General features: G+C 51.5%; 2 protein-coding genes across 8 annotated transcripts; one reads left to right on the top strand and one right to left on the bottom strand.

Moving 5' to 3' along the window:
- Positions 1-97: 97 nt before the first annotated feature.
- Positions 98-11,438, top strand: STUB1 (STIP1 homology and U-box containing protein 1). Its single transcript, XM_050968420.1, has 7 exons — positions 98-255; positions 3,935-4,133; positions 4,912-5,077; positions 6,465-6,555; positions 7,761-7,817; positions 8,541-8,657; positions 10,276-11,438. The coding sequence occupies exons 2-7, from the start codon at positions 3,992-3,994 to the stop codon at positions 10,399-10,401; spliced, it is 699 nt and encodes a 232-aa protein (XP_050824377.1). The 5' UTR covers positions 98-255; positions 3,935-3,991; the 3' UTR covers positions 10,402-11,438.
- On the bottom strand, positions 8,665-24,169 carry JMJD8 (jumonji domain containing 8). 7 transcript variants are annotated; one of them, XM_050968409.1, is made up of 11 exons: positions 24,148-24,169; positions 23,612-23,753; positions 21,277-21,369; positions 20,528-20,576; positions 19,793-19,889; positions 19,160-19,228; positions 18,843-18,962; positions 18,624-18,691; positions 17,826-17,960; positions 15,314-15,431; positions 13,868-14,793 (listed from the first exon to the last, which is right to left on the bottom strand). In XM_050968409.1, the coding sequence occupies exons 2-11, from the start codon at positions 23,695-23,697 to the stop codon at positions 14,597-14,599; spliced, it is 1,032 nt and encodes a 343-aa protein (XP_050824366.1). In that variant the 5' UTR covers positions 23,698-23,753; positions 24,148-24,169; the 3' UTR covers positions 13,868-14,596. The 7 variants fall into 7 exon arrangements, 6 of the variants coding, with proteins under 6 accessions (XP_050824371.1, XP_050824366.1, XP_050824365.1 ...); XM_050968408.1 differs by lacking the exon at positions 24,148-24,169 and adding an exon at positions 24,006-24,138; XM_050968414.1 differs by lacking the exons at positions 13,868-14,793; positions 15,314-15,431; positions 24,148-24,169 and adding an exon at positions 8,665-9,462 and having other exon boundaries at positions 23,612-24,138.
- Between the last annotated feature and the right edge of the window lie 12 nt (positions 24,170-24,181).

The following is a 24,181-nucleotide window of genomic DNA, read 5'->3' on the forward strand; positions in this document are numbered from 1 at the left end:
GGGAGCGCTGCGCTGCGCTGCGGCATGAAGGGGAAGGAGGAGAAGGAGAGCGGCGGCCTGGGGCTGGGGGGCGGCTCCGGCGGCGGGGGGCCGTGTGGGGGGTCCCGCGGCAGCGCGGCGGCTGGGCTCGGGGGCGGCCCGGGCGGGGGCAGCCCGGAGAAGAGCCACAGCGCCCAGGAGCACAAGGAGCAGGGGAACCGGCTCTTCGTCAGCCGCAAGTACCCCGAGGCGGCCGCCTGCTACGGCCGGGCCATCGTGAGTGCGGGCTGGGGGCGCTGGGCCTGTCGCGGGGCGGGGAGGGGAGGGGTCTAGCGGCCTAACGTGGGCTGGGCTGGAGGGACCGGGCAGCTGTGCGGCCTGCAGGACCAAGCTGAGGCCTAGGGGCTAAGGGGATAGAACTGAGCGGGGGTGGGGAGGTCGAGCTGTCGGGGGGGAGGGGCCGGCACCCACTGGGGGGCGGGGTACAGAGCTGAGCTGTTTGGGGGGAGGGGCTGGCACTCACTGCGGGGGGGGTACAGAGCTGAGCTGTTTGGGGGGAGGGGCTGGCACTCACTGCGGGGGGGGTACAGAGCTGAGCTGTTTGGGGGGAGGGGCTGGCACCCACTGCGGGGGGGGTACAGAGCTGAGCTGTCTGGGGGGAGGGGCTGGCACCCACTGCCGGGGGGGGTACAGAGCTGAGCTGTCTGGGGGGCGGGGCTGGCACCCACTGCGGGGGGGGTACAGAGCTGAGCTGTCTGGGGGGCGGGGCTGGCACCCACTGCGGGGGGGTACAGAGCTGAGCTGTCTGGGGGGAGGGGCTGGCACCCACTGCGGGGGGGGGTACAGAGCTGAGCTGTCTGGGGGGCGGGGCTGGCACCCACTGCGGGGGGGGGGTACAGAGCTGAGCTGTTTGGGGGGAGGGGCTGGCACTCACTGCGGGGGAGGGTACAGAGCTGAGCTGTTTGGGGGGAGGGGCTGGCACCCACTGTGGGGGGACACAGAGCTGAGCTGTTTGGGGGGGAGAGGCTGGCATCCACGACGGGGGGACAGCAGAGCTATCCGGGGGAGAGGCTGGCACACACTACGGGGGGGTGGGCAGCCATAGAGCTGAGCTATCTGGGGCAGGGGCTGGTATCCACTGCGGAGGACACAACTGAGCTATTTGGGGGAGGTAGAACTGAGCTGTGTAGGGTGAGGGCCAGTTTGTACATGGGGGGCTGAGCTGTTTGAAGCTGAGGCCAGTATCCATTGTGTGTCCCTGGAAAGGCAATACTGCAGGACTCAGTTCCTTCTTGAAAACAAACACACACACCCCACCCCACCCTGCTTTGGGAAGAATCCAGGCTAAGGTCCCTGCTTCTTTGGAGGCCTAGCCCCTCCTTCAGTGCTGTGTTGGTAACAAGAGTCCCTTGGGAACAGGAGGCCTGGAAAAACATTTCACACTCCGGTCACCCTATAGATTTAGGCCCAGACAATATTTTCAGCATTCCAGTTATTGCTAAGCTTGGGGTGCTGATCTTGGCTGCTCAGACTTGAGATAGCAACCTTTTACAAAAAGCCGAGTTGAGAATTGTTAGTGGCAATGGCAGTAAAGGCAAACAGCTGGGGATGTTGGAATTTATGATGCTGAAAGGGTTTGGACAGGACATGGTTTATCTCCTAGGCTCTCCACAGAGTACTATATGGGATCTTTAGCCCTATAGTTGAAGTATTTATTGATAGGGCCTTAGTCTCTACTTCAATATCCACTAGTTATGGGCAGGAAGGATCTTAGTTTAAAATGTTGTCCAAAGGACCCATTCTACATGGTTTGAGCATTGGCCTGCTAAACCCAGGGTTGTGAGTTCAATCCCTGAGGGGGCCATTTGGGGATTGGCCCTGCTTTGAGCAGGGGGTTGGACTAGATGATCTCCTGAGGTCCCTTCCAACTCTAATAATCTATGATACTCTATGATACATAACTTGCACTGCAGTGCTTGTGAGCTCTGTCTAGTGCAGCACTTGAACCTTTGATGTGGTCCAGATTCCAGGTATGCCATCAGAACCATAATCTAGAGCTCATACCATGGCTCTTGGGGATTTGTGTTCCTAAGCATATGTCCTCTTGGAAATAAAACTCTTTGCTTGTATCATGCCTGTCACAAGGGGATTTTTTCTCTCTCTGACTCTGCAGATTGAGATGCACAGTTTGAGATTGAAGGAAATTTCTTTGAACACTCAGGGCTGCTAATATTAGGAGATTACTGTTTGGGATGCTTTTCTCCTAGGTCTGGAATAGTCTCTGTGCCCTGCCTGGTATTTAGCTGATTCAAGTATTTCCTCTGTTTCATTAGGAAGATAGCATTACAAAAGCCAGTTTGTGTAGTCTGTCTATTCTGTGTTTACTCACACACCCTCAACAAATTGCCTCTGCTCTGTGTTGTCCATAATACACTCTTGATTTGGGTGACTGTCACCATCTAGCCTCTCTCAATGTAGCATTCATGGTTTTCCTAGTTTGTCTATCATGGTACTGCTCTTTAAGTGTGTTTTTGTATATCAGCCTGGCTGCTGGTTCATGGTAACTGCTAAAGCCTGTTAGCTGGGTCCATGATGATGAGCTTGTAAACAACATACAACATTCCTTTGGGAAATAGATGATGGGACAAGATTATGCAGCTTAGACTCTTCATTGTTGTCTCCTATTTAGAAAGACAGAAGTGATCACTTAGCTCTAAGGACATGCTGGTTAACATCACTTGTATCCACTTACTGAACAAGCTGCAGTCTGAGAGCTAGAGCATTTAGTCTTTAGAGACTTGGGTTCAAATTTTCTTGAGTCACTCACAAGTGAAAATGTATATTAGTCTCTTCAGAGTCCCCTGTGGATGTTTGTCCACATCATCAAATCACCGCAGAGTGGAGAAATCCAAAACTTGAATAGCTAGGAGAGGGGGCAGGTCAGGGTTGAGATGCATCAGTGGAGCTGTGCCAGAGGCCCAGGAGTAGAATAGCAGGTGCTGCAGGTCAGGACTGTCATGCATTGGTAGAGTAAGAGGAGGTCCAGGGCTACAATACCATGGGGCTCATTTGTTAAGGAATGTGGTGAACTGGCGAAACTGGGAGGAGGTTAGGCAGGACTGGAACTGTCCATGGTGCAGCAGATCAAGAAGTGCATTGGTGTTTGTTATTTGGAGGCCCAGGGTTTGGGATAGCAGAGGCTGCATAGGGTCAGGATTATATTGCACTGGCAGAGCTCTGCAGGAGAAGCACATACAGTTCCTGCCTGAATGGCTCTAGTCAGTGCTGTTCTAACTTTCATGAGCAAAATATTTATGTAATTTTAAAATAATTCAGGTCAAGGATCGGGCCTCTCCCACAAAGCAAACCTCTGGATACAATTATACTTTGCAGGATTTCTGAGCAAAACTATCCTTTGTGCGCCTTAGAACTCTATCTCACCTTGTCTACTGGATAATAAGGAGTCTGTGGAACCTCTCAATGGTGTATCTTTCCTTTGGCCTAGTGAAGGAAAGGCATGCTCCCTCCTGGTAGGCCTTGTTAAGGCTTAAATGAGAGAGAAAAGCAGAATTCTGCCTTTGCACTTCTGGAAACATGAGCCAGGATTCAGTAGCCTGCCCAGATAGACAGCTTTTAACACTAATTTCCATCTTAGTACCTAAATTGTGGCTCCATATTGTAAAAGATAATGTGCAGTAGGCCAAGCAGGTTAAATACTAGAGCACAGCAGTCCAGAGCTTGCGTGCTTCAGCACTGCTTGTGACCATTACTATAACATTGAGCAAATAACCAGAACAGTGAGGACCAATCCAGTAATATTTAGATTTCACAGATACTAAGAGCAGGAGAAAGACTTGAACCCTTCTGTACCTTCCCGTCGAGGTGCAGTTATGAAAGTCTCATATGCTTTGTGTTATCCTTGGCAGACCTTTAATGTATCTGACTTTTCTTCCAGAACCGGAACCCCTTAGTGGCAGTATACTACACCAACCGAGCCTTGTGTTACCTGAAGATGCAGCAACATGATAAGGCCCTGGCAGATTGTAAACATGCCCTGGAACTAGACAGCCAGTCAGTGAAGGCCCATTTCTTTCTGGGGCAGTGCCAGATGGAGATGGAGAACTATGATGAGGCCATCGCTAACTTGCAGAGAGGTGAGCAGTGTCTTCCTATTAAATGTTCAGGCCTGGCACAAGCCGTCACCAAACTATAGAGGTGGCCCATACCTCCCATATTAACAGGATACCAGGGCCTATTTTGGGCTGTTGCTAACATACAGAGAATTGAGCAATACAAAACAGGCACCGTGATGAGGGCCACAGCTGCAGAGAAATGAATGGGCCTCTTACAAAACAGGCACCAGTATATGGCACAAATCATCATTTGTCAAAATATGAATTTAAGTTAGAAAAGACTGGTGTTTAGTTCTGTGTAGTCACTTCAGACTGCCCATATCCAATTCCTCTGTAGGAAGAGAGAGCATTTGGAAACCTGTAGGAGTTTAATTGCCACTCCCTGTATCTTGGTTCTGCACTTGACAACAGGCTGATATTTGAATGGGAATGAAGCCTAAACAGGAGTTTCTTCTTAAACTGTGTAGAAATCAGTGATTTGACTAATTTCTATATGGAGATGGTCCAGTGGGGTCAAGTCATTGTGTGCAGCTTTTGGCCCAAGGATTTATTCCCCATTAGCTGCTTTGCACTGAGGGAGTGATGTAGCACTCAAAGGCACAGGTATTGTCTCTCACTGTTCCCTCCTTCAAGGAGAGGGGCAAAACCATACTCTCCTGGCCAAAGCAAAGGTGGGGGGAGCCATAATCCACTGACCCAAGTCCCACCTCTAATTAGATATACCTCCTAACTAGATTTAGCAAAGAATCAGCTTCTTCCACCCTGTCCCCAACCTTGAGAGCACCTGTTGTCTCCCCAGCCTATAACCTAGCCAAGGAACAGCGACTGAATTTTGGGGATGATATTCCAAGTGCACTGCGGATTGCCAAGAAGAAGCGCTGGAACAACATTGAAGAGAAACGGATCAACCAGGAAAATGAGTTGCACTCCTATCTAACCAAACTCATCATGGCTGAGAAGGAGAGGTAATGCAGATAGACATCTCTGAGCTTTTCTGCACTGGGCATTAGTCTACGCTAGTGGGGTGTGAATTCTAGTACCCACTAGGGAGTCACACACTAACTGACCTGTGTGGACCCTGCTAGTGCCCACTCAGGTTCCTTAGTGCACCTTAGTCATAGAATCATAGAAAAGTAGGACTGGAAGGGACCTCGAGATGTCATCAAATCCAGCTCCCTGCCCTGAGGCAGGACCAAGTAAACCTAGTTCATCCCTGACAGGTGTTTAGCTAACCTGTTCTTAAAAACTTCCAATGATGGAGATTCTACAACCTCCCTTGAAAGCCTGTTTCAGTGCTTAACTACTCTTATAGTTAGGTTGGATATTAGGAAAAACTTTCTAAGTCTCCCTTGCTAGATATTAAGCTCTTTACTACTTGTCCTACATACAGTGGATGCAAAGAACAATTGATCACAGTTCTCTTTTTGTAACAGCCCTTAGTAGATTTGAAGACTATTATCAAATCCCCCCTCTTTTTTTCTCAAGACTAAACATGCCCACTTTTTTCAACCTTTACTCATAGGTCAGGTTTTCTAAATCTTTTTTACCATTTTTGTTGCTCTCCAATTTGTCCATTGTGCAGTAGGAAAGTTATAGTGTGTGCCAGCAGGATCCACATGGATCAGTTAGTGCATGACACTCTAGTGTGCACTAGAATTTACACCCTACAATGGATTAATGCAAAGCGTAGACAAGCCTTCTCCGCAGCCTGGAGGAATGAGGGGAATCCTGAAGAGCACTGGGCCTGTGCAAGCAGGAGGGAGGGACTGTATCCCAGACAACACTGGTCTCAGGCAGAGAGGAGCAGAATCCCACAGGCTGACCCTCCCGTATGCAAAGGGAGGAGGGGAAAAGATAAGCTTTTGTAAACATTTCCCAGTACTGTGAAATTGGTGACAAGATAGTGGCATTCTACCAGAGCTTACCCTGGCACTTAGAAGGCACTGCCCTAAGGAAGCTCACACTATTGAAATGGTAGAGAGTCCCTGCTTATCTGGCTTTCCCGGAAAGCCAGAATCCTTGCACCAAGAAGGTGAAAAAAGGGAAATAAGAGCGTGTTCATTCTGAGCTGAACATTACTTCTCCTCCACTGTGACATTTCAAGTTCCTTTGCTGATCATTTGCTCTGGACTGTAATCATAGAAATGTAGCGCTGGAAAGGACCTTGAGAGGTCATCAAGTCCAGCCTCCTGTGCTGAGACAGGACTAAGTAAACCTAGACTATCCCTAACAGGGGTTTGTCTGACCTGTTCTTAAAAACCTCTACTGACAAGGATTCCACAACCTCCCTAGATAACCTCTTCCAGTGCTTACCCATCCATATAGAAAGTTGTCCCCCTGGTTCTCCCCTAGGGAGCTGGATGAATACCGAAGGACACAACAAGAGGAGAACGTGGATGAGAGCCGGAGCCGTGCCCAGCTGGCTAACGTTGAAGCCAAACATGTGAGGCAACCTCATTAATCCATCACCTCCGTGTGGATTTGGGCCTGCTGGGTAGCGTTGGGCATGTGTCCCTACTTGGTGTGAGCAGCAAGCCCAAGGGGAAGTTCTTCTCCAGGGCCACCATGCCACAGCTCCTGCTTGTGGAGCAGATCTGCGGGGTCTGAACGCAGTCCAGCTGGAGGTGATAGTCAGTGCTGCTTTGGGTTAATTGCGGTTGAGTAGGAATCAGGCACCAAGGAAGAGCATCACACAGGGCTGCAGCTTATTGGAATAGACGGTAGTAGGAGTTTTGTGGGGGTTGTGGAGCATCCTGTTGGAGTGTATCTAGAGGGGACATGGCTGTAGCAATTTCTTGACTTTCAGGGGTGCTGTGATGAGTCAGAAGAATCAGTGGGGTGGCCGTGGGGGATGATGGAGGGGTTCTGTGTGAGCAGAGCGCATGCTGTTCCTGGTGCTCTTACTGCCCTGCAGCAGGTGTTAAAGATGAGTTGAATGTTGTTGCTTTTACCATCTAAATTCTGTGCCCCACCCACAGACAGTTGCTGTGCATTAAGTGGACAGTGGGTTTTTTGTACGGCCACTTTGCAGCCATGAAGATCTTTATTCCTGTCCCCACGTTCTTCTGGCCCAATCAGACTGACTCTTTTTGGAAGCTGTCAACACCACTGCTTTATCAACCACAAAAGCCACTACTGATTTGACATGCAAGACCATTCCCATCCCCCCCGTTATGGCTGACACTCCTACCAACACATAGCCAGCCCCGGTTGTCTAGGTAGTGAGTCTGAGCATTAAATCCAAGTCTCCTGTACAGCAGTGTAGAGCAGTAACTACTTGGCAGCTCGGAAGCTGTGTTCTTACAGGTGTTGTTCTTGCCTCCTAAAGTAAGAAGGTTCCTGTTTGTATGTGACTGACACTCTGATATCAGCAGATAGAGGCTAGCAAGGGGAGACACCAAATCCTGTTCCTCAGGATCCCTGAGAGACGAAGACCCTTATCAACTTTTGCTGTGAGCCAGTTTGTTCTCTGTAAAAGTGGTTCTGCGAATGACTCCCATGCTGTTGGGGTGGGTGAAGGAACAATTCCCCATCAGTGGCTGCAGTGTTTGTACCAAAGTCTCTGCAGACTGAGAGATGCTGAAGAGGCAACAAAGTCCTGAAGGGTCCTCTGACCCCCTCCTGTTAAAGGGGTTATTTCTCTTTCAGGACAAGTACCTGGCAGATATGGATGAGCTGTTTTCTCAGGTGGATGAGAAGAGGAAGGTGAGGATGGGCTTAAACAGGTGTGGCAGCTGTGTCCAGACAAGGAGTGCTCACAGGGAGGGCATCAAACATGACTGATAAGGTGGTTTAGCTTGGGGTCTCAAAGAACTGTGGCTTATCTCATCCTTCCTGTTCTCCCTACCGCCACCCTGCTGTTGGACTGATTTAAAACTCTTGTGAATACCAGGTCTCTCTCAAATGAGAGTTGGACCAGAAGGCCAGATGCCACATGGGAGGGAATGGAGCCCCAGATTTGAGGATGAGCTTGGGACTCCAGCTGCAATGGCTGGTGGAGACGGGACTTTTCATAGCGGAAAAGGGTGAGAACTGTTCACTGTCAGTCAGCTGCTCTCCTGGATGTGGTAGCCGTGGAGAAGGCCAGGCATCTATCTGGATGGAATATAAACTATAGTAGAAGCTCCAGCTGGGGGTGGATTTAATGGCTAGTTGGAGTGCAAATATGGCCTTGGTATTGAGAGAGAGAGAGAGAGAGAGAGAGAGAGAAACCAAGCCCCCCCGCCCCCCTGTTCTCCAGCTGTGTTTTCTGATATGCAGTGCAGGATCACCATCATGTGCCTGACTTGGCAATAGAATCTGTGCTGCTTGCACCCTTGCTGAGGTCCTGTCCCTGGGTCACCTGTTCATTGGTTTGCTGCATTAGACTGGAGATAGGCTTGTTGTATGATGGCTCCCTAATGCTGAACTTTTGTTCTCTCGAGTCAGAAGCGAGACATCCCCGATTACCTGTGTGGGAAGATCAGTTTTGAACTGATGCGAGAGCCCTGTATCACACCCAGTGGGATTACCTATGACAGGAAAGATATAGAAGAGCATCTTCAGGTAATGGGGGAACCAGAGTGTTGGGCATCTGAGTGGGAGGGCAGGAGGAAAGGAAGAGTGTGGACATGCATGTGAAGGAGAGAAACCCAGGGCTATTTTTAGGAGATAGCAACTTTAAAATCAAATCAGTCTCCAAACGTGAGTTAATGTAGTTCCAGATGCTGTGCCTGCACCTGAGGCCCCCTGGCTGATTGTGTAGGGTTGCACCCCCTTTGGGGGGTGAAAAACCCACACAAAGATTGGAAACTGACTGTACTGGGGAACAGCAACAAAAACTAAACTCTCAGTGCTCAGGTGCTTCTCTGTGCTGCTTCCTTCCTCCCCCATCCTAGAGCAGCTGCAGCCCTTGCAAGCACTGTGATGTGTTAGTGGGCCCCAGCCCCTGGTAACAATGTACCTGGGGGTAGGGGTGGGGCCTGCAGAAAAAGCAGTGGGGTTTCAGAGACACCCAACTATTAAATCCTGCAGTATCTTGAGCTTCATTCTGTCCCCCAGCCCATCTTTGTTTAAAGGAGGGAGCATCAGTGAGAAGACCCACACTTATGGAACTGAATGCTTCATCCTGTGAAGTTTTCCACGGGTTGAATCCCAGTTACCTTACTCTGTCATTCCCTTTGGAGAATGTCTGAAGTGTTCGAGCTGTCAGGCCCCTGCTTTAATTACAGGGCTGCTGGCTGGGCACTCTCAGCGAAGCTCCATCCACTTTGAATCTCACCTCACGGCCAGGGTTTTCCAGCCCTGACTGAGCCATCTGGCCTCCTGGCCATGCTGTAAAGTCTCTGTTCTCTCAGGCTTTTTTGAGGGGCTGTGGTGGAAAAAAAAATGGAGATGTACCTATCTCATAGAGCTGGAAGGGACCCCGAAAGGTCATTGAGTCCAGTCCCCTGCCTTCAGTAGCAGGACCAAGTACTGATTTTGTCCCAGATCCCTAAGTGGCCCCCTCAAGGACTGAACTCACAACCCTGGGTTTAGCAGGCCAAGGCTCAAAGCACTGAGCTATCCCTCCCCTTTAGTTTTGGAGGAATTTGGAGGAGTCTTATGTTTAGATGGGTCCCTGAATACTTGTCACTGGATCTATTTATAACATAAGAACGGCCATGCTGGGTCATACCAAAGGTCCATCTAGCCCAGTGTATCATCTTCCAACAGTGGGCAGTATAAAGATAGTCTGTGCACGTAGAGCAATGTTAAATTGTAAGCTAAGTTACATCTCAGCGCTCTCCTTTGCGTGCGCTCCATGCCATGGGATTGCCAGCCTGCTCCTTGCTGTGGCGTGGTGGTTCTTTTTCTGAAACCCCCACAACCATGGAAACGGTTGTGACTGGAGATGTTTCTGCTAGGGTAAGTACCATACTGAAGTAAGAAGTGGAGACAGGAGGGGAAGAGACAAGACAATGTAGATTAAACTGTCCAGCTGTGGCATCCTGTCTGTGGGGACCATCCCTCAGGTAGCAGGGGGACAGATGGGGCTAGCTACACCCAGGGAACTGAGACTGGCTGAATGGCTGGGAGGTCTCTGGCAGGCCTAGGGGGTGCAGCTGCAGCAACAGGGTAAGGGGCTGGTTACTGAGGTTTGTGCTCTATTTCCATCCTTCTTATGGTCTCTCTTCCCTTTCAGCGTGTTGGTCACTTTGATCCTGTGACCCGAAGTCCTTTAACCCAAGACCAGCTGATCCCAAACCTTGCTATGAAGGAGGTGATAGATGCATTCATATCAGAAAATGGCTGGGTAGAAGAGTACTGATGGCTGAGTGGGCACAGTCCTCTGGATCCTCACTGCAGCCCCCGCTGTGGCAGCACAGGCACGCTCTGCTATGGACTGCTCTCTCAGCATGCTGGGCTGGCACCATGCCTTACTCACTTTCAGTTTCTCTCTCTCCCCTCTGGATGCCCAGAGATCCATTGGCAGTGCTGGACTAGAGCGCATTATCATCTTGTGTCCCAGAAACCACAGCTGGGCTAGACTGACTGAGCAGGGCCATGGAGGGTCCTTCCAGCTCCTTGCTCACTTGGGCTCCTGGTAACCTCCCAACATGATAGACAGAAGCAAGACTGCCTTAGGCAGGCCCAGAGGGAGCGCCTGTTGAGGACCCAGCACTGGACACAATCCACAGAAGCACTTTTTTGGAAGAGCAGCGTCACTTTCTACTAGCCAGCATCACAGCTTTTCATAACCCACCTCAGATCCTTGGCTGTAAAGAACAAGCTTCCTCCACAAAAACAGCTGCCTACTCCCTTTCCTCACAGCACAAACCCTGCTCCTGGGGAGATGTGGGAGCTGTGCCTACAGGGAGGGCCCAGGCTGTGACGAGTGAGGAGCTGGCTCGGAAGGGCTTTCCTGCTCTCCATGCTGAGCTGCATTCCCCACTTCCTCCCTCTGTACATAGTTTGTGTTTCTTTCTTCCTACATCTCCTGTCTGTCTAGTGTAGTTCCCTTCATGTTTTCCTGTAAATAGCCACTTGCTGGGGGAGGGAAATGAAATATATATTATACAGACGTTGACTGGCGTGCGGGCTTGTACTGGGTAACCACTGTCCTGTAGGATGGAAGCTGTGACCCATGGGAGGCCACTCCACCCCCAGGGACAGTAGTTCCCTGCTAACCACTTGGATGAAAGTTCATATTTGTTTTAATTAAATCCTTAAAAAAAAAAGTCGGCCTAAAGCGTTTTGGTTGTTGAAAGTCTTGATGTCTGCTTGGCCTGCAGACTGCCTGGCTTCATGAGTTCGCTCTCCGGAAGTTTGCTAATGTTAATAAATATTTCAGCAATAAGTGTTAAATAGTCTGAATGTTTCATGATTACAGGGATCTTTCCTTTGAAAAGGCTAGTGGAGGCTGGGCAGAGGCAGCCCCCAGGGGCACATGGGAGCGGAAGTGGAGCGCACCTCTACATCTCTCTTAGTTAGGAGTGCAGGTAGGCTGCTCGCATTAAGATGCAGCATGGGATGTTGGGCCTGTAGTCTCCAGCGGCTGTACCTCCATGTTAAAGATGAGGGTAGCTGCAATCTTCACATGCGAGGCAGCTATTTGCATGGCTGCACATGGGGGATCTAAGTGCTCTTTTTGGTGTTATCTATGCCATGTCTCATCAATTGCATCACCTGGGCAGGGCTGTTCTCTAACAGGGAGCATTCTCTGGTTTTTGCTTTGTTGATTTCTAAACCTGTTCTGTTGCTGCTTGAAGTTCTGTCCCTTTCAGATGATCTGATTTTTCCTAGGGAGAACATTGATTGTATTTCGATACTTGGAGAAACCCTCTAGTGCATGATACCATTACTCTGTTGAACTAGAAGATGGCTTGTGGGGCGTTTCCTCCTGTTTCTGTGGCTACAAAGGGTTTCAGACTATAGGAGCTGTCAGGAGGCAAAGCTGCTAGCATTAGTGTCTTTGCTCTGTTGTGCAATCTCAGGGCCAGGAAGGGGCTTTCAGACTGATACAAAGCAAAGCCTGTTTGTTGGATGGGTCATTGCATATCGGAAGAGAAGAACTACTTGTAGCTTCTTGTGCTTCCCAGGACTGGAGAAGGCAGTGAAGGTGGAACCTTAGTCCCTCCCCACAAGGAAGGAGGAGGTGGCTGAGCAGTGTTGTTGCCAGTTGGAGGAATCTGTAGATGAACTCATTAGCCCACCTGGTCAGGTATTTGCCAGGATGTTTATTGGGAGCTGGAGGAGGGAAAGAAAACTGGCCTTTATGAAGACAAGGTCCTAAGTCTCCTGCTCACTTAGCCACTGGTACGTATATTAGACAGAGCTTTTGTTGAGAGGGGATGATATACATCGCAAGATACTTGAATACAACAAAGTCTCAGCAAACCACTTGTCTAGCCAGTCTGCTGTCCTTTTTTGAGGCAAGGTTTCCTCTGCTCCCTGTGTACCTTGCTGTTCTGTTGATCTCAGTTGGTGATCACTGTACTGTGTTCTGAAGTGGAAAGACTGGTGGCCTTTGTTATTTTATCCTAGCTAATGTAACTGTAGATGCTATTTTTTCTTTTGAAGTGCCCAGTGATTTTTTTCAGTCATACTAAGAGTTCTCTGGCTGATATCTGTGGCAAAGAGTTCTCCAGGTTAGTGACAGGCTGCAAAGGAGAGAATTGCCTAAGTGGGGTGTCTTTTTAATTCTATCAAGTATCCTTTCATTCTTGCATCAGGCTCGGGGGAGGGGTCAGCACCTGCCTGACCTTCTGTCCCATGAATCATTCATGGAGCTCATCCCTAGCATTTTACAAACTAACCAATTCATCTTTCTTGCCATCCTCTCTTGGCTAACTCCTCTCCAAACTCAAGAGCAATTACTGAGAGAGGAAGGGAAGCAGGTGCTTTGCCCTGCATGGAGACCGTTGGCTGACTTGTTTTCAAGGCACCAGTGTTCAATCTTGACTGCTTCCAGAGTCAGTTGGACAAGGGCCTCATGCCATTTCAGAACTGCTGGGCGGGGCCAAGCCTTGCCTGCAAGGTGACAGCTGCACTTGTGACCTACATACTGGCTGATGGACCCAAATTCCATGCAGAGCTATCTGGGGCTGTTGAGCAACACCCTAGCTTGCATCAGTTTAGCAGAATTGTCCTTTAGTGCAGACTAGTCCAAGAAGACCTGTTCTAATGGTGCATTACTAGGAGGCAGTGTGGTCTGTGCTCATTACAATGGAAGGAACTCTGGGTTGGGGCAGGAATCTATTTCTAGTCTTGCCCTGGAGCTGTAACTCCACGCCTCAGTTTCCCCACTTGCAGAACCAGGATAAGGCTATATGGGTCTGTGCACTGCAGTCAGGAGGGGTGATTGTGTAGACATAGCCGAGCTAGATTTGATCTAGTTTGAGGAAGGATAGTGGCAGCATGGGCAGTGGCTGCTTGATTAGGTATTGGAGGTTCAGGGTGGGCGTGGCTTCATTGCTATTACTTGACCAAAGCTGGCTCCCATCTACACATGCAGCACTCGCACCTCCCAGCTGCAGCATAGTCAGATTGTGCGTGTAAGATGCTGGTTGAAAAGCACAAACTCTGCATCGGGGGGAGGGGCAACAATTGTGAAAATAACCCCTAAACCAGATTGAGTCCTGGAATAATCCTGGGCATGGCAGAGCAGGGATGAATTTACCACCATCCCTGGGGGCCAAGAGTAAATGAGAGGAAAAGGTAACAGCTGCTTGTGTCAGAGGCTGGCTGTGGTGTGGTAAGATTCAGTTCTAAGGCAGTCACGACAAGTGCAGAGATAAGGCAGTTATATTTTAATCCAGATTTGAAATGGGAAAATGCCCATAAATAACCTAAACTCCTACTTCAAGTATCCTTTGCTGCTTGAACATTAACATTCAAGTGAAAGCCAGCCCAGCCACCCCCAGCCGCAGGGGATTCCCGGGTAACAGACACTGGTCCTTCAATTTTTCCCTGCACCCAGGAATGAGCACCAGGAAATGAGTTCTCAGCAGAGCTGCTGAGGGAGGGTCACCAGGGGCAGATACCAGGACATCTGAGACTAGACCATGCCCCATACCTGGTGGTTTAGCTCTAGAGCTGGAGTGGCTGGTTCTGTGCTACTGACCAATGGTCTATTTAAAGAAGAGCCTACATAGTAATGTCACTCCTGCCTAGAGACCAGAGTTGAGCTAGAATCTGCCTTCTGCCATGGACTCTGTTCCTCAGATGTTAGAAACACAAAGCGGATGTGAAGGAAGGGGGTGGAGTGAGCAGGCAGGCAGGAGGAGCTCTGCCCATGGAGCTGAGGAACAGAAAGTGCAGAGTTGTAAGTACAGCAGAAAATGCCACCAGCTGGTGGAAGCTCCCGCCCTGTATAGGAGAAAGGAGACGGGTTCCCCCTCCAACCCAACCTCAGCAGCTGCTGCATCACAGAATGATGGGGGTGCTCATGTAGACCAGGATAAATCCTAGATGGATTAGAGCTGGATCAGCCCCACTGCCAGAGTCCAGCTCTGCCTGCAGGGTTACAGTGGAAAGAGATGGCTAGAATTCACCAGCAGCATCCCAGGGCTTTGGCGGGAGGGAAGTGAACAATTCAGCTCCTGAGGAATGGCAGGCTGGTAGGCAAAGCCCTGAGTTTCTACCCCAGGAAGGTGGAGATGAAGACACTTGTGTCCAAGTTGAGGGTGGCGTGCCACCAGCGATCGGGGAAATACAGCACCTGCACAGGAGACAGAAGCAGGGGAGCTGCTTGCCTGGTCCTTCACTGGCCATGCAGCCTTGATACAGATGCCCTCTTGCACGGGCTCTACCTGCTGAAATCGGCTGGCAGCCTGGGCTGTCAACTGTGATCTAAGCTTCCAGTGAGAGCATCTCTGAGGCTGACTGGCTACTTGTCTACATCATCATGCCTCTGAATAAGCCTGTCCACTCCATAGCAAATTTGTGCAGGAGGATTAAGGGTGGGACAGTGGCAGGCTGAGTCAGAGCTGGGCTGCATGTCCATGCGGACACCAGCTCCCCTGGGTCATAGTTAAAGCAAGGGCAGTGCTCAGGGTGTCATTTCTCTGAGCAGATGCTGGGCCTTAATCATGAGCCCAGCCTCCCTATTCATTCACCAGCTGGCTTGTGCACTTACACCCCCTCACCCACCAACTGCAGGGCCCCTCCATTCCGACCATCCCTTCCTCCTAGGAGTGGCATTCAACTGCAACCAGTGCTGTCTGGATGCTGCTACTCACACTTGTCCTGCCTCAGACTAGGATCCTCTGTTGACAGGGTATGGAACTCCCAAGCTCCTTTTGATTGCTGGTGCTCCATGGCGCTGGAGCAGTGGTTCACACAGGCCTCAGCCCTCCCCTGTGAGAAGGCTCATCAGATCTTGTGCTGCAGAAAGCTGGTGCCTGCTCCCATGTATAAGCGAGCTTCTACAGCCAGGTTAGGCCAAAATCATCCCAGAGGTCACTCCCATTGGCTTCAGGAGAAGACAGCTAGTGGCCCCCCACCCTCATTACAACCTGGAGGCTGATGGCTGCTAGGGACTTACTTCACTATGCAGTTTGCACAGAAGACACTGTGCTCCTATAGTGCTGGGCAGCAGCATGACACCCTGAGTGAGGGATCTCTAGTGAGTTGGTGGCTGGTTATAAGGGGTACCATGTGGCTGCGACCGCTCCTTGCTGTTCCTCTGTGGTGTCTCTACCCATTTGCTTTGCCCTGAAAACGGTCCCCTGCTGAGAGCTGGGTATTTACTCACTGGCATACAGCCTTGCTAATGCCTCAGCACTGAGCCAGCGGCTGATGTGCTGCTCTTCATGGGCTCTGGCTGGACTTTTATCCCATTTTATTTAGACTGAGATTTGAGTGGGCACCAACCAACGGCTGTACCTCACCCAAAGGGCCACAGGTGCCCTCGCAGAGAAAGGGCCACAGGTACCCTCGCAGAGAGACACCGACAGCTGACTGCATTCTGTGTTACAGTGCAGCTAATCTACATGCCCGCAAAGGCATCTGGGAATAGTTTGATGCAGAGTTAATGAGGGACTACTGCCCCAGAGCTGTAGGCTGTGTGACTGCAATTCTAGAGGGGGGCAGCGGGTGTCCCGAGGCCCACAGCTCTGCTCCTTGCCACCCATGGCACTACAGCTGTGCTATAGCCAGCTGGCAGGGTGGATGAGAACACAGCTATTTCTGCTCCTGCAAACAGCTTGCTAACGGTGCCGAATGGCTGCATTGGCACTTGGAATTGCACAAACACAAGGGGCCATGGTGGTGAACAGGCTGCACAGCAGGTCACTCCTATGTCACGTGTTCATGCACACCAGTATGGTGGCAGCTCCTTTGGGGGTAGGGCCCATCTCCGCTCTCTGAGCCTTCGTTTTCCTATCTGTGACAGGGAATTACTGATACTGACCTCCCTCCCGAGCTAGGGTGGGTGGCTGAATTCTTTATCAATACATGTGTGCACACACTAAAGTGCTTTGAGATCCTCTGGCAGATGAGACTAAAGAGGGCAAAAATGCAATGTCACAAGGCATAACATTCAGGGTTTCTTTATGGAACCTCTCTCCCTAGTATTAGAGCCCCTCAGCACTGCCAAGTGAGCCCTGCCATGGTCCCAGGGGGCAGGAAGTGCTGTCTGCATTTCCCAGCTGAGGCCTAGAGAGACAGACTTGTGTAATGGCAGATAGCCAGCTAGGAACCGCTGCCAGCCCTGAGATGGATCTGTTGGACCCAGGTCCGGCGCTTGCATTTAGGCAGCTTAGGCAATCGCCTAGGGCGCCAGCATTATTAGGGGGCAGCATTTTGCCGGAGGGGGCAGCAGGCGGCTCCGGTGGAGCTGCCACAATGGTGCCTGCGGACAATCGGCTGCTCGCGCGGCTGTGGTGGACCTCCCGCAGGTACGACTGCGGCAGCTCCGCCGGAGCCGTGGGAGCAGCCGACCGTCCCCAGGCAGGACTATGGAGCCGGGGGACCACCGCGCGGGGCGGCAAAATGGCCGTGCACCTATGGCGCTCAAACCCCTAGCGCCGGTCCTGGTTGGACCCCCATCACCGCCGTATCTGAGAGCCTTGCAATCACGGATGTATTTCCCCTCCCCCAAGAGGCTACAGGACTTGCCCACCTTCACACACAAAATCGAACCCCAATCTCCCAAATCCTGGCCTAGGGCCCAACCCACCAGCCCATTCTTCCTCTCTCTGCTGAGCTTTAATCCAACGCTTCTCTCGGCACATTTACCAGCTGGCTCTTGAGCTCTGCTCCCCCTTCTGGCCTAGCTCGGCATTGCCTGTAACTCTCAATGGTTTTCTCCCCGTCCCATCCGAGATACCTCCCAGCCTGCCTCCCATACAGTAATGCCTGCATCAGGGGATTGGTGCCCCTCCAGCCCAGCCCCAGGACCTGCTCCTGTGACAGCCTGCCTTCTGTCTGGAAAGCAGCAATATCAGGAATCTTACAGCTGTTTATGGTGGTGTGCATGCGTGGTCACCGTGCAGCCTGGCTCTGGTGCAGAGGTGCTTGCGTTGGGATTCCTGGTCTTCTGACCGCCTGGCTTCAGTACTGGGGTTCCCAGATCCCATGCCAGACACTGTGCTGTCAGGGTCCCTGCTGCTTGTGCAGCACCAGAGAATCTCCCCACTCTGCTCTCTCTAGACACACAGCCCCTGGCGTTCCAAGCTGATGCACTCCACAGGTTCCTTGAGCAGCTACAACAGGGGGTGGGCTCACTGGACCCCAGGGTGCAGGACTGACCTCGCCAGGGTGAATGGTGCACTCCACAGGGCGTTCCTCCGGCGGCAAGAATGGGTATGTGTCCAGCAGCCAGGCTAGAGTTGTCTTGTTGGGGTGGAACTCAGGGGTTTTCTCAGGGGGATACAGAAACCAGCGCTGCAAAGAGAGGGGCTCTTAAGAAACACCCCGCTCTGCCTAGCATGGGGTCCCCTTTCACTGCAGACTTGAAAATCTCTACTTCCCTGCAGGGTGGGGTCTCCCTTTCTCCCCACTCATAGGTACACCCCTCTTCCCTACCCCCAAAGCCCAGCAGTTCCCCTTCTTCCCTCCCCTCTTGGAAAGGATGTGGGGGTAGCCTGTCTAAGGGGAACTGCTAGGGCTCTTCCAGATGCCCCATGAGGGTCACACCTGAACAGGAACCTCTCTGCCTGATTGCAAGGTCTCTGGGGTATGGACTGTCTTGGTCTGTGTGCATACAGCACCTAGCACAGTGGGGTCCAGGACTGTACACAACCTTTTGCCACAGGGGTCACCAAGGAACCTCCTCCTCTGACCCTCAGTGTGTATAAGTGGCCAGGTGCATTATGGGGAAATTTCCCATTCCTTCAAACCCTCAGGACAAAGTCACTTGCAGCAGACAGCACCCTAGGCCGAGGGGCTCATGGGTCCTCTCTGGCCTGGCATAGTCTATGCTCCGCTGCCTGGATCAAATCCCCACTTTGCTAGGAGAGTGCTCTGCTCCACAGCGGGGCCATGGACAGGGAAACATCTGGTTTTTACAGGATCCGTAAATCAATCCACTCCCCACCCAGCTCTCACCTTCCTGCCGAAGATCACCTCCGAGTAACCCGGGCCGTGCCAGTGAAAGGGAACCCCAGAACCGGAGCCTGTGGGCAAACGGACCAGAGATGGTATCAGATGGACCATGTCTGATTAGGCCATTGCTTCTTGGCTGACGTGTCCATCTAAACCTGGGACGGATTCCCCTATAGCCCATTCCTTCCCCCTGCCCTCCTCTCTTCCCAGGGTGGTACTGACCGGCAATCCCAAAGCTGTAGGCCCCGCTGGTGCCTGGAATCTGGAACGGAGGTGGCATGTATTTCTGGAAGAGGGAGCCCCACTCGGTGAAGTTATTGTCTCCAAAGAAATAGAGTGTGTCTGGTGAGGGGAGAAAAACATCGGTAACCCCCAGAGAGCACAAGCTCTGGTCTGTCTGGGCATGTAGGCTTGAGAGGGAAGCACAAACCCGACCAGGAGGTGGCTCCTAGGAATCCATCCAGAACTGGAATTCTCAGCCACACGGTTGAATCCGAGGCACAGCACTAAAGAGGGTGCCTGGAGAGACCTCTACTCACCACTGCCCAGGGAGGCCAGGTCCTGAGGCTCCAGCAGGTGCTCCACGTACTCCTGGAATGGCACGTCCACTGCGAGGGAGGAGAGAGTTCACGGCTGCCCTTCCCCAATGTGTGTGACCTACCTTCCCAGCCAGGGCTGAGGGGGCACAGCAGGGCTCTAACACTCCACCCTCCTTCAGCTCATTCCCCCTGCGGAGCCACAGCCCAGCAGCCTAGAAGTCCCTGTTGTCCTGCCACCGAGCAACATTGAAACCCTCCCCCTTGGGCCAAGTGGAATGCTAGAGCTCCGGGACTAAGTGTGTCCAGTTCACAGCTGGAGAAACCAAGGCACAGCGAAGGCCAGCGACTTGGCCCAAGAGCAGAGAATGGGGTTTTGGCCAGGAAGAGGGAGGTGGCAAAGGAGAAAGGCTGGCTTATTGTGTTCCCTGGACAATGAAATCCAGGGCCTCAGGCAAGCTCTTCTGTCACCAACCAGCCACGGCAGCAGGAAGGGAGGCACTGGCTAAGGCCAAGTAGACAGGCATTGTCTGTTCCCTCTTTGCACCCCACGTCTGTCTGGAGCAGCCCCCCACCACACAGCCAGCCCAGTGAGAGAACAGCTCAGCGCACGTGCCCTGGAGCCAAGCCCCGCACCTTTATGGTAGGAGTAGGTATTGGCAGTGCTGAGACGGACCAGGCGGTCCCCGAACTCCGCCAGCAGCTTGTTCCTCGTGCAGAGTGCCTGGAATTCCTGCAAGCACAGAGCAGAGGTGACAAGGGCCCTGGGAAGGCAGAGGTGTTTGAAATGTGGCCTGGGGTGCCAGGCCAGGCTAGGGGGCCCGCACAGCGACAGGACAGCCCTCCTCTCTCCAGGTCTGGCTTTTGAGCTGCCAGCGAAAGAGAACAGCCCTTCTTGTTCCCAAATCCAACTGGACACAGACCAACGCACAGATGCCCTGGGGCTGGTCCAGTTGCCACCGTGGGATGGAACTTCCTGCTTAAGAATTGATCCTGGGGGTTGCTCCAGAATCCATCGAGGGAGACTCCCCTTCCAAATGGATTCCCTGGGTTACTCTGACAGTCTCTACTCAGAAACCTCCCCAGTTAAACTCTCTCGCTGCTTCCCATCACCCTGCAGCCATGTGCCTGAGAAGGGAGTGTCAGTATCAGTAGAAATCATGGCGTCCCCTACTGTCAATCCCCACTTTTGGCAGAAATTACTCCCAGCCAGAATACGGAGCAAGTGCCTGGCTGCCAGGAGGGCAAACATGGCTACTAAGCCTGGTCCGGGGGAAAGGCCGGAGAGGCTTCAAGGGGCTGTTTCCCTACATACAATGAGATGGCTCAGGCTGGAGGGGCACATCACAGCTGGGAGCATGTAGCACTTACCGAGTTGTCTGTGATCCCCTGGATAATAACAGGCCTGGAAAAAGCATATCTGGAAAACACAGAGGGAAATTAAACACTTCCCTGGCTCCTTGGGACCTGGCACATTCTACATACCCAGCTCACTCCCATCAGAGCCCCTGGTTAACAGTACTAGTGTTAGCTGCAGTGAAACTCTGCAACAGATTGATGTGACCAATACATGGGCTGAGCTGTTCAGTGCTCAGACTCAAATTCTTTGCACCTTCAGTGGCAGTGGGTGGGCAAGCTGAGGACAGCCACATTCAAAGACCATCTCAAGGGCAGATCTAGGTCACGGGACCTCTGGGGCAAGGAGAGAGAGCTGTGCAGGCAGCGTGGGGATGCATGCTCTGTGCTGGCACGTTGCTGGGTCAGCAGGGGGTTAATGGAGAAGCTGGGCTTGTAGGACTCGCTGTGGGAGTCACTTCTCTTCCTAGCAGCAGATGGAAAGCTCTGATTAGATTCTGTTGTATGGTCACTGATCTGCAAGTTGCCTGCTGACAGAGAATCCCATCTCCTAACTGGCCTCAAGATATCCAGCACCCCTCTGGGTGCCATGAGATTTCCACAATGACTTGTGCATAGCTAGGACCCTGTGGAGTCATGTCGATGGGAAGACCCCAGAGAATCCCCCTTCCTCCTCCCATAATAGCCATGCTGGTTGCATTGAGTGCTGGGTACAGGAAAGGGGCTGCTCGAGCCCCAGAGAGCAAAACAAGCAGCACACTTACTGGTCTATGAACTGGGAGTAGGTCAGGGAAGCGTCTCTCCTCTCCACAGTGCAGTGGTCTTCTTCCATCAGAGCCAAGTACTTGTTCGTAAACCTGGGATAGGGAAAGGGACAGAGCCCTCGTCATCAATCACTGCCAGCCTGAGCATTTCCCAGCAAGTGACGTCAGCCCTGGAAGGATCAGTAACCTACGCAGGGGGAGATCAGACCTGGTCCCTGCCAGCTTCCTTCCTCTCTAACCCAGAGACACTAACTCCAACATCAGGGTCAGTGCCAAGGATTACAGTAGCAATGGAAAGAAGCCTGGGGAATCTGTCAGATTTCTCAGCAGGGAGCGTCAAGGAACTGATGCCATGACAGCTCCGTAGGGGCAGCCACTTTAAGGGAGGAACAAAACATTCTAGTCAGCCCCTTGCAGATGGCAGGAGGGGCACTGATTGGCCCACTGTGATAAGTAACAAGGTGGTAAGCTCATTTCTTTCTCCCTGGCAACTCCAAGCTACGTCTGCTCTCCGCCAGGGAATGCCTGGTCTGAGTCTGTTCATGGGAGGTTGCTGACCCTCCAAGCATCTGCTCCTTCAATCAACTGGCTAAGAACTAGACTAAGAACAAGCGAGCAACGGTTCAACCCCAATGCACACTGTGTCTAGGGCATTAGATACTGCCAATGTGCAGGGATGGACTGTGTTCTTATGGGCCTTTTCAATCTTAGATCTGTTCAAACTAACCCAAGCTACATGGTTGGGGAGAAAGAGAAAGTTCAAGAGCCTCACCTAATATACAAGAATATAACAACGGCCACACTGGGTCAGAACAATGGTCCATCTAGCCCAGTATCCTGTCTTCTGACACTGGCCAATGCCAGGTGCTTTAGAGGGAATGAAACAACAGGTAACCATCAAGTGATTCATCCTCTGTTGCCCATTCCCAGCTTCTGGCAAACAGAGGCTAGGGACACCATCCCTGCCCATCCTGGCTTATAGCTATTGATGGACCTATCCTCCCTGAACTTATCTAGTTCTTTTGTAAAGCCTATTATAGTCTTGGCCTTCACAACATCTTCTGGCAAGGAGTTCCACAAGTTGACTGTGCATTGTGTGAAGAAATGCTTTGTGTTTGTTTTAAACCTGCTGCCTATTAATTTCATTTGGTGACCCCTAGTGCTTGTGTTATGAGAAGGACTAAATAACACTTACTTACTTTCTCCACACCAGTCATGATTTTATAGACCTCTATCATATCCCCCCTTAGTCGTCTCTTTTCCAAGCTGAAAGGTCCCAATCTTATTAATCTCTCCTCATATGGAAGCCGTTCCATACCCCTAATCATTTTGGTTGCCCTTTTCTGTATCTTTTCCAATTCCAATATATCTTTTTTGAGATGGGGCGACCACATCTGCACGCAATATTAAAGGTGTGGGCATACCAGGGATTTATATAGAGGCAATATGATATTTTCCATCTTACTATCTATCCCTTTCCTAATGATTCCCAACATTCTGTATGCTTCAGTGCTGCTGCACACTGAGTGTGGGGTAGAGGGATGTGGAGAAATCCTTCCCCACATAAGCCATTTCAAAAAGCCATCATTCCCCATTTTGTTAAGCACTGGTCAGATTTCCCCCTTTTATTTCTAAATCTAACCCTCTCTGTCTTTGGCATCTCCACAAGGGCACTCGGCATTATACACTCAATAATGCTTTGAGTTTCTCTAGTGCTTTGCTGCCAGCCACTTCGCATTCATGAATTGATCCTCACAACCCCCAGGAGGCAGGGATATACCATTATCATGACTCAACAATTTGACAAACTGAGGCACAGAAAGGATAAGTGACCTGCCCACGGTTATACTGCGAATCAGTGGCAGAACCGAGAACATAGCCCAGGTTTCCCAATCCTTAGTACTTCACTCTACTCCCTAGGTAACTCTGCCTCTAGCTGAGCCATCTAGGCAGAGCTACTTCTCCTGACACAAGCCAAGACCATGCCTGGGGGAAAAGGTGATCATCGGCCTGCTTACAAAATGCTAAGCAATCAACAACAGGCTAACAGGTCCTCCTTTTGGGATACAAACCTCAAGGTAATATATAACTCCCCAGCTGACAGGAGACAAGCAGAACACAGTGAAGATCAGAGTGGAGAGACTGGCAAGGTATTGATGTTGTGACAAGCAGGAACCTGGTTCTTTCGCACTGGAGGTTTCCCTGACCACCTCTCGTGAGTCAATAGAGCATTCTGCATGGCAGCACATCCATTGGGGGAATGTGGACCAGACCTGATGCTTTAGATCCCAGAAGACACTGAGAAAATACTTGTTTGCATGGGTTGTCTACTTACCAGCCACCATTTCCTTCCAGGTAATCCAAGTTTCCAGGCAGCGACACTGGGATGGAGAGGAGAAGGAATTGCCACCACGATCCCATCTGCCTCCAGCAGCCCTCTGCCGTCTGGGTGTGTCAGATTCTCTCAGAGAAGCAGACTAGAAAAGCCAGGGAGAGAACAGTGCAGGACAGGATGTTAAAGGTAAGGCTCTAATATACCCTAATGCCAGCAGGGGAATCGATCCAGCTGTTGGCTCACTTCTGGCTCTTTCCCTTCCATCTCCTCTCTGAATTTAACCCCCACCCCAGCTCTAGGCTAATACCTGCTGTATCCCTACTTGACCCTTTAACCCTCCTCCCTCGCGCTGCATGTACCGCCTCCCACATCCCAGGAACCCTCCGGCCCCTACCACCACGCCTCAGCTCAGTTCCCTGTCTGCGTGCGGCTGCAGGTACCGGCAAATCTCAGCCTAGAGCACCCCCCCCCATTGCATTCTGGGAGCTGTAATTCAGGCATATCACAACCTCCTCCCCCCGGGGACCCGCGCGCACTGCCTGGCAGGGTGGCTGTGAAGGCCACGTGCTG

The sequence above is a fragment of the Gopherus flavomarginatus genome, chromosome 9, assembly GCF_025201925.1.
Source record: "Gopherus flavomarginatus isolate rGopFla2 chromosome 9, rGopFla2.mat.asm, whole genome shotgun sequence".
Taxonomy (NCBI): domain Eukaryota; kingdom Metazoa; phylum Chordata; order Testudines; family Testudinidae; genus Gopherus; species Gopherus flavomarginatus.